General features: G+C 38.4%; 2 protein-coding genes across 2 annotated transcripts in view; both read right to left on the bottom strand.

Moving 5' to 3' along the window:
• LOC148425856 (double-strand-break repair protein rad21 homolog A-like) overlaps positions 1 to 6971 on the bottom strand; it is a 17376-nt gene extending 10405 nt beyond the window's left edge. The window contains exons 1-9 of the mRNA XM_088411473.1: positions 6806 to 6971; positions 5612 to 5801; positions 5373 to 5502; positions 5190 to 5289; positions 4994 to 5100; positions 4659 to 4856; positions 4448 to 4573; positions 4178 to 4303; positions 3814 to 4037 (exon numbers count right to left, since the gene is read on the bottom strand). Of these exons, the coding sequence (XP_088267599.1) occupies positions 3814 to 4037; positions 4178 to 4303; positions 4448 to 4573; positions 4659 to 4856; positions 4994 to 5100; positions 5190 to 5289; positions 5373 to 5502; positions 5612 to 5755 (1155 nt within the window). The 5' untranslated portion in view covers positions 5756 to 5801; positions 6806 to 6971. The remainder of the gene's footprint in view (positions 1 to 3813; positions 4038 to 4177; positions 4304 to 4447; positions 4574 to 4658; positions 4857 to 4993; positions 5101 to 5189; positions 5290 to 5372; positions 5503 to 5611; positions 5802 to 6805) is intronic.
• Positions 6972 to 9920: 2949 nt separating this feature from the next.
• Positions 9921 to 10000, bottom strand: part of LOC148425855 (uncharacterized) — a 1072-nt gene continuing 992 nt past the window's right edge. Inside the window, exon 2 of the mRNA XM_088410973.1 lies at positions 9921 to 10000. This exon is cut by the window's right edge and continues 633 nt beyond it. The gene's annotated coding sequence lies outside the window, so the exon portion shown is untranslated.

The following is a 10000-nucleotide window of genomic DNA, read 5'->3' as shown; positions in this document are numbered from 1 at the left end:
TTTGTAGCTCTAGGTCAAACGGGTCGGAAGGGGCTGCCGTTTGAAGGATCATCTGGGCTAAATTACAGCAAGTTTTGCTGGATTTGGGCAAACTCCGACTGAGGTGGCATACAGATCACCCCCCTAATCACAAAGTCGTAAAAATTTAAAACCCATTTCATCGAAGTCACAATGCTATTTGTACACGAAAATTTATCATGCAGTTATTTTAAAGACATAACGAGTTAATTTCCTGTAAAGTGTCAGATTTTTTTAAGCTTGCACATTGGAGTTATTAAGGTTTTTGTTCCTCATGGCGAAGGAAATTTGACACATAATTTAAAGCCCCGCACCTATCATATATGTTGGCCGATCTTCACAAAATTTCACCCAAATGTGGCCCTAAGCGTGATTATGGAGCATGTCAAATTTAAAGTTGATCGGCTCAATTGTTTAGGAGCTATTAAGAAGAATTTGCTACCTGCAAACATCCAAAAATGGTACAAAAAGGCACATAAAAAAATTCATCTCTGATTCTGTACATCCTAGCATATGGCGCTCTATATTTTTTTTGTAGGTCTTCAAGTGCTATATATGCCTAAAAAAATTTCAAAGCTCTAGGTGAAACTGGCCATGACCCCTGAGAAGTGTTCGTCCCTAGGTGGCGCTAAAAATCAATTTAGATTTTATGTATGAAAACACTAAAATACTAATTTTACAGCAGGCCCGATGAGTGTGCAAATTTTGGTGACTTTTCGTGCATGTTTAGGCCCTCACATTTCCGATTTACTTTGGAGAATAATATTAACTCGAGCTGCAAGCAGCTATAAAGGGCCTTGCAGACCTGTGCACGTTGGGGTATGAACAGGTCGGGGTATGAACAAGGACTATGAACGATGAAAAAGTAGTTGTAGATGACTTCAGTGCAGGACTCTTACCAAATATGTAAAATTTAGACAAAGTGGGACAATGTGGGTGGAGTTACTGCAGCTTTTATTGTTCCAATTTTGTGGCTTTCAATGCCATATAGGCCACACCCACTGTGGAAACATCGTACTGATTTGTGGAGGGCATAAGGCATGGCCACTGGCTTTTCAGAAAACATTTAAGGGATATCACTTCAAGGGGCTCAGCAGAGTACATAGAAACATTAAGGATTTGCTATAATTTTTGCTGCCACTAGGTGGCGCTCGTACTATGATAAAAAATAGGCTTGTAAGTGTGTTTCACATTGGACTCCCATCCCATATACGAAGTTTTAAAAATATCAGATCGTCTAGGTCCAATTACAGCAACTTTTACCGTTTTCGCGAGACATCACATTTTGAGTTGGCATAGAGGCCACGCCCTTTAATGAAAAGTCATAAAAGTTGAGAACCTTAATGTTCCAATGTGTCATAGCTTTTCTGACCATTTTTGAGTTCATTTAGTCAAACAGCCATTTCACAGTACATAAAAGTATAAAAAATGAGATTTTTGTCCGCCACTGGGTGGCGCTGTAAATGATTTGAAAGTTTATCACATAGCTGTATTATTGCATGTCTTTTAAAGTCCCAGGAAAGTTTCAGATGGTTTGAAGCTGTCATAGCTGAGTTATTAAGATTTTTGTCACTCTTGGCGAAGGAAGTATTAAACATAATTTGAAGCTCCGCCCCCATCTTTTATTTCAAGAGATCTTCACGATATTTGGCCTATGTGTGCCCCTCAGTTGGATAATGATTCATGCCAAAGTTGAAGGTAATGGGGTGAATCGTTTGAGAGAAAAAGGCACTATTTTAAGACCAGCTAATGTCTAAGAATGGGACAAAAATGCACATTAAAAAAATTCATAACAATTTTTCTGTACATCCTAGCACATCACTTTTATTGACTTTTTTGTAGGTCTTACAGTCCTCCATTTGCCTACAAAGTTTCATAGCTGTAGGTCAAACCAAACAGGATTGACTGTAATCTTGTGACTGACATTTTTTGCAGCCACTAGGTGGCGCTAGCTTTAAACTGGAATATATTTTTGTCGATATGTTCAGGAAAATATTTTCATCCAATGTGTGAAATTGTGAGAAGATCAGATCATCTGGGTCAAATTACAGCAACTTTTACTGGACAGATAAAGTTTCGGAATGAAAACGGTTGTAGAGGCCACGCCCATTATCGAAACTTCGTTAAATTTGGTGGAGGTCAGCAGGGCTGTCTAGAGGCTTTTCAGACTTAATTTCAGCGATATTACTTCAAAGGGCTCAGCTAAACACATAAAAACGTTTAAAAATTGCTATATTTTTGGCTGCCACTAGGTGTCGCTCGCACTATAACAAAAAATACGTTGATAGGTGTATTCCGCATTGGAAACCCATCAAATATATGAAGTTTAGAAAAGATAAGACCATCTGGGTCCAAATAGAGCAACTTTGTTCGTTTTGGCGAGACATCAGACTGACATTTTTGTTTGCGACTAGGTGGCCTTATAAGCAATTGAACATCTTTTTAAACACTTGTGTTAAGGGCTTGAGTCTCCATGTGTCTGTGAAGTTTCAGATTTTTCCAAGCTTGTAAAGCTGAGTTATAAAGGTTTGTTTCACATGTGGCAAAGTAATCATCAAAGGCATAATATAAAGCCCCGCCCCCAACATATTTGATGGCGGATCGTCACAAAAATTTGAACAATTGTGCCTCACAGTCAGATAAAACATCACAGCAAATTTGAAGTTGATCGGGTCAAGCGTTTGGGAGAAAAAAGGAGTAGTTCGGGACCTGCAAATGAGCAAAAACGGGCCAAAGGTGCACATTCAAAAATTCATAACTCTCTTTCTGTACATCTGAGCATATGGCTCGCGCTGACTTATTTGTAGGGCTCAAGGTCCTACATAAGGCTACAAAATTTTAATCAAATTGCAGCGGTAGCTGCTCGGGCCCTAATAAAACAGGAGGGCTCTCGCAGCGGTCGGTGCTCTGGTCCTAATAATAATCTGGAGAAAAACAAGAGAGCTCTCGCAGCGGTAGCTGCTCGGGCCCAGATTAGTACCTTTGGTGGGAGTTTTTAGTGGTAACTGTTTCAGAGAAAACACACTCTTGGGTAAGTGCATAATTGCTAATTCATCTGGGCTTGGCTCCTGGTAAAAGCGACGAAATGCACAATTTTTAACAGAGCCCATAAAAACTCCCACCTGTACTTTGCGAAGGAGCTCAGCAACACATCAGGATCTCCTTAGCGGCCTTAAAACATGAATGACATAACTAGTGTTTTTTTGACTCCAGTATGAGAAGAGGTCATGATACGATATTAAAAGGGTGGTATAAACATCAATCAATGAAAATAAACTAAAAAATTACTCAATCTATAGGTGTGCAAAGAATCATCATTCGACATCAATCTGCAGAAAGACAAATTGTTTATGTGTTTTAACATTATTAGCTTTTGATTTGTAAGGAACATGCCTTTCCCCACAAAATAGCATGTGGACAATATCTTAATCGTTTTGAATTGAACATTTTTTTTAATAGAAAACGAATTCTGAAGAAAATTGGAGACCCCAAAAACATAATTGAGCAAGAGACGTTCAAAGAGTCCCACCACTACCTGTTGCCTTGACGCAGCATCATGAGCAATTGGGGATTCATTATCTTATTGAAGACGCTTAACCATGGTCACAATGGCTGGGGATCAACACACAATCTCTGGGTTGAGAGACGACAGACTACTTTACCGATGAAATGTGCCAACCCCACACCTATCTTTCTCGTTTTAATTTTCTTCCAAATGATTGAAATTGGATTTAGCGAGAGAGATATTTAGTCCCCGCACTTATGCAGTGGCTGTTTCTAATGAACATTCTTTACCTTGAGCAGCCTGGCATTCCAAAGAGGCTGCGCTGGAAGAGAGAAGAGCTTCTCCACTCCCCCGGTCTCTTTCCACATCATCAGCTTTTTAGTGGGAGGGGCAAGGTCCAAGGTGGTCACGATATCAGAGTAGTCAGAGAGTTGGGCTCTGATGGTTTTGCTGTCCAACTCTTTAACACTGTCCACAATGAGCTTTCGCTTACGCTTGGCCTTGGTCTCTTTCACTAAAAAAAGAGGTGTTCAAATAACATTGTTATTAGAACTTTGTACTGTCAGTATGATACATAAATTGGTATTTGAATATTTACTACAAGAACATTTTAATATATTAAACATATTTAATAGAGAAAAATATTTTTCTAACCAGTTATGTCGATGGGCTCCAGTGCAAACGCTTCCTCCTCATTATGAACAAGCGTGGTTTGTTCAGTCTGGTCAGCCATTGCTGGCAGTGGCTCTGCCGGCCCAGAGTCCGGACTGTCTGCACCAGCTAGACACACAACATAAGATATAAAACGACAAATGCGGTTAGGTCCAAGTGTTCATCTTGGTGCAGTTTTACACAGCTACTCAAGTTTCCAAGCTGATCTTTGGACCATGCAACATGAGCTCTATGATCTAAATAAGTGCTTACGTGACTGAAGGTTGTCAAAATCATCCTCATCATCACCATGATCTGGCGGCATCATGACGCTTGTTGTGATGGCTGGAGGGTCATCAAAAATGCCACCACCATCTTCAGAGCTAAGCAGCTTATCCACTGAAAAACAACAAACCATTTACAATGATCATTTCAACATGAATACTTAAAGGAGAGCTGTCACAAACAACTTTGAGGTGCTCACCTAACATCCCTCCGTCACTGTTGCCCATGGAGGCATCACCAAAGTCATCATACTCCATGTGATTGGATTTATCAGGCAAATTAGCTGGACCAGGCTCAGGCTCTAGCAAAAGGTTAGAGGCTGTGGCACCATGCATAATATCCTCCTCAAACGTGCTGGCATCACGCATCATCTCCCGGTCATCCATGCCAAAGTCAGCTGAGGAGAACAGCAGCTTATTCTAAATATGACGGTTCTTCTCTTGTAACAGACTAAAATGTAATGAAACTAATAGGTATGATTTCAGTTTCTGTCCAATTACTTTTACATATCGATACACCACTGTCATCACATACCAAAGTCATTGTCTTGCAAAAGGCTCAGATTGCCAACGTCCTCCCTCATGGTAATCTCCTCAACTCTGCTCTGGTTCAGGGTGAATTGCTGGGCCACATCAATGTCACTACGTGAAGGACACCAAAGAGAGCAATGATGAGAAGAACATTTATACTGTATCTAGAAGTGCATCTTTAACAGAAGACAAGAACTTACTCCAAATCCGGAAGCGGCTGGTCAAAGTCATGAAACTCCTCAGGTAAGGTGATGGCATTGTATGCTGCCTCTCTGTTTTCCTCTGGCAAATCTACTACACCTAAACACAAATACAAATGGTAACACTCAAACTCAGAATACTATACCAAGACAAATTATTAAGGCAAGTGCATGTAACCATACCTGGCCTGAAGGCCATTTTGATTTTAATAAAGGCTTCATTACAATCAGCCAGCAAGTACTTGGCCTTCCTGTGGTAGATTCTTACGACACCAAGAAGCAGGTGACCTGATGTACGCAACGCCATCTTCACCTATGGGCACAAAATGAAATATGTGCAATGTGCCAGAAGGGTGGGCGTATTGGGTAAGAGGCATACCACTGAACAGAATGAATAATCCAAAATCTAGTTTTGTTGTTACCTTCGGGGAGATGATGCTTTCCACACTGCTCTCCAAGTTGCACTCAAACACATGAGCCTTGGTCAGCTTCTTGTCCCAGTGGGCCGCCAGCCAAATCTTGGCCAGCGGCCCACGTTTGCTGAGGACAAAGTGGGCGTAGAACATTACCCTGGTTCTCCTGCCTCACACACGTACAATGTTGTAGGCTCACCTGGAATAGGTAAATGGAAAAGGTCACCGGAATGTTTGTCCTACAAACCATTGTTATCTTGAATTGGTCTTATGTCGTTTACACAAAGTGTGAGCCTAGTATAGAATTCGTTCATGTCAAACAAAGTCTGAACAGTTAAGAGCACTCTTTAAAATAGTGGGAAATCGGACACAAGACACTGTTCCAGATAGGAGTTCAATCTAAATGGTCAATTGATTTAGGAAGACACCGAGTCCAATACAACTCTAATGAAACATTACATGTGAACACATGATTATTATTATTCTCTATTATTCCTGAACCCCAATGTTATTGGATTTGTGTAGAACTTGTGGAGGCTAGCTAGCTTCCTTGAATATATTGTCCTTAACGAAAAATACTGAGGGAAATCAAACAATTTTACTCACAGCCCATTTTAAATATGTTCAACACATGCCATTCATTGTATGCTAATGATAGACGCAGTTGTATAACTACAGTAGAGATTAATTCAAGTTCAGACAACCTAAATGATATGCCATATTGCGGCTAGGTTAAACATTCAAATCAACAAAAGGCGTGCAAGTGTGCAGGCGAGTTAAAAAAAAAAAAAACGTCGAGTCAAACAGTAGTATAACAGTGGAGAAAGAAACGTTTGAGAATGGTAGATTCATATGCATTCCGCGCCATAGATAGGTCGGTCTTGGCCGCCAGATAGCATTAGAAATTCTTCCGAAATGTATCGATGAGTGCTGGAAAAGTCCAACAGGACTGATTCGACGTCATATTCTCCAGAATCAACGTGCTTTTTCGTTAGTTTCTTTTTTTGTAAATAACAAAATGTAGAAACAACCGCGGGTTTACGTTTGCGATCGCGCTCATACAGCGCTAGCACAGCTGTAAGTTTAGCAGCCTGCTAAAGACTGCCGAGAACCGCGAACTAAGACAACCGCGCGAACATATTTCGCTCCCCCAAAACACACCTAAAGCAATGACCAACACACTATGAATACAAAACAACTTACCAACGGTATACCGCTTGAGAGTGAAATTCCACAGATTATGTTATTTCTCCCAAATAATTTCCTCCTGTTGTACTCATTAAAACAGTAAAAGATGGCGCCAGTCGCCTCCCTGGCGCTCAGTGTTGCCGTTTTAAAATCCACAGGATGTTTACAGTCAAAAATGGCGGAAGGAGTTTCTTAAGCCGAAAGCAACGCTCAGTGAGCCCATAACGCCGATAGGAAAGTCTGTAACATTTCCGTTAACATGCCTGAAAAATAAAAATAAAAATAAAATAAATAAATAAATAAAACATGAGAGCTAAACTACACGAATTGTCTGCGTAAAAATAAACACATACAGAGTTTGGACTGATTCACCTATCGATAAAACCCCAGAGCCATAACATTTTTATAATTTGATCCAGATACTTGTTACTGTGATGAGAGAAAATCTATTTATTAAATTGTAATTAAAAAAAAAAAAAAACACCATTGTGCCTTTCTAAGTGCAACGAATCAAGTCTCTGATAGTTGATTATCTATTATTGATGAATATTTTGCAGAAAATCAGAAAAGTTCAGGTTTACCTTTCAAGAAATGTGAAGCCAAAATGTTTTCCAATTATAAAATGACCCACATATAGCTATATATTAGCTATACACTACATTCAAAAATATTGAACTGAAATGTCAGTGTAATTTTCAAGTTATCAGCCATTAGTTTCATTCAAATTTTACTGAACAAATTTAGAAATAACAGAATTTTTACAATAAATACATATAATAAATTACTCAAAGCCAACTGTTTGAAATTATTCTGTACAATAGCATTGAAAGCTGGAAACAAGTTTAATTTTCTGATGATATATTTTTTTTAATCTTGACTGTCCAGATGGCTTCCAACATGAATTCTCATTGAGTAGCACACAAGAGCTACAGGTGGTGCAGGGTCATCAAACAGCAGCTGGTTATGTGCAGAAGTTGTAGTGGGCAGCCTTCGTGACTGAAGGCTCTCGTCTGTGTGGTAAGACCAGGGATTTTCAACAGGACAATACTGCAGTTCACAATGCTGGCTTGACAAAGGACTTCTTGAGGATAACTAACACTATTCTTTCGGAACATCTTCCTTATTCCCATTATTTAATTCCCACAGAGAACATTTGCAGATGGGTGGAAAAGGAATTTCCCAGTTCTAGACAGTTGATATCCTTAATGAAGCGAACTTTACTACTTGGGAACATCACAAACACTCCTATTAACCATGCCCAAACAAATTTTGAAGTAATTAACAAGGACGGTGGAGCTACTACTGAATCCTACTAAGATTTTTTTTTGTTCTGGTTTGGAGGATCATCTTAAAGTATTGATCAACTGGAAACAGTGTTTTTTATTTTTTTTTAAACTTACATTCCCATTTTTTTTTTTTTTGGTCACTCCCTCTTTGCTTTTGCATATAGCAGCGGTACCTAAAACCTTAATAACTCATTCACTCTGATAGATTTTTGCAGGAGCATCCCCCCTTCACACCCAAACATTTTGACTAGATTTTGACTGAACTTGCAAGGCCCATGGAATATTATGTTCTATTGCTATACAAACATCACACCCACCCATAAATGTTAAGACTTTCTTCTTTCAGCAGAAAAAGTGTCTATTTTTTTACACTCTTTAGTGACTGGCATTAGAATACATTTAAGTTTTGTTGAAATTCGCATTACTATTGAAAAAAATGTGAAAAATAACTTTTTGTAAAAACATACATTTGAAGCATTATTTATTGCTTCTGTGACATCTCAATCATCAAAACAATGCTTTCCTCCAACAAAGGAACCTCAACAAGACAAAAAGGGTTTATGACAGCAAAATTTCCCACACGTCCTTGGGGGATCTGATTTAATGTCTATTAAAGTTAATGTCTATTAAACAAAAGGTGCAGTAGACCCAACAACACTAGCAGAGGTAACACAACATCAATTTAGAAGCGGAGGACTGCGGTTGAGGACAAGGACTTGACGTTACGCCACCATCCAAGGGTACGTTAAACTTTTGTTAAAGGCGCATCCGAAATGGGCGGGGCTAGGGTGCCCATACTATAGTGGCCGACTGGTATGGACTGGAATAAACGCGCTGCAATGACAGAACACAAACAAAACAGGAATGAAGCAAAAAAAGAAAGAAAAAACGACTGCAAATAAAAATGCAAACCTATTAAAAGAAACACGCTGCAAGTAGTACATGCTGCATTCACAAAAACAGTGGAAGCAAATCTACAAATCACTCAACACTTTCCAAAACAGAAACACGCTTCGACTGGAAAACAACTTCCACAAGTTTTCACAAAGGAAATGAGCCGTGCCACTTAGGGGACGACAAAATGACACCAAGAACCTTTGGAAGACCTGATGTTAAGAAAGTCGAATTGACCACCCCCGAGAAAAAAAGGTACGCTTTTACTTTTAATCTTTTTAAAAATTTCTAGTCCAGTACAACGTTTTAGCTCAGTGGTTCTCAAAGTGGGGTCTGCGGATATCTGGGGATTCGTGGCCTGACTGCAGGGGGTCCGTAGACCTCCGTAGATAGAAGCCATTGTAACATCTAAGAAGGACCGAATGTAAGGACCAAATCCAACATGTCACATGTATCCAAGGGGTGGCGCTGTGGTTTATATAAGGGCTATTTGGGAAATGTGTTTATTTTGTGTGTGTGTGATATATATATATATATATATATATATATATATATATATATATATATATATATATATATATATATATATATATATATATATATATATATATATATGTATATATATATATATATATATATATATGTATATATATATATATATATATATATATATATATATATATATATATATATATATATATATATATATATATATATATTGTGGCGAGGCGAAGAAACCACACGTTGCTGTGCTAGTGGAGATCTTTACTATTTGCTATTTGGGAAATGTGTTTATTTTGTGTGTGTGTGATATATATATATATATATATATATATATATTATATATATATATATATATATATATATATATATATATATATATATATATATATATATATATATATATATATATATATATATTGTGGCGAGGCGAAGAAACCACACGTTGCTGTGCTAGTGGAGATCTTTACTCTTCGCATGCCATCACAAAACTGATACAACAAAGTCTAAAACAGCAAAGACAAAGCCA

This window comes from Hippichthys cyanospilos, chromosome 3 (genome assembly GCF_059441005.1).
Source record: "Hippichthys cyanospilos isolate Australia breed blue-spotted pipefish chromosome 3, RoL_Hcya_1.0, whole genome shotgun sequence".
Classification (NCBI taxonomy): Eukaryota; Metazoa; Chordata; class Actinopteri; order Syngnathiformes; family Syngnathidae; genus Hippichthys; species Hippichthys cyanospilos.
This window is presented reverse-complemented; position numbering and strand designations above follow the sequence as displayed.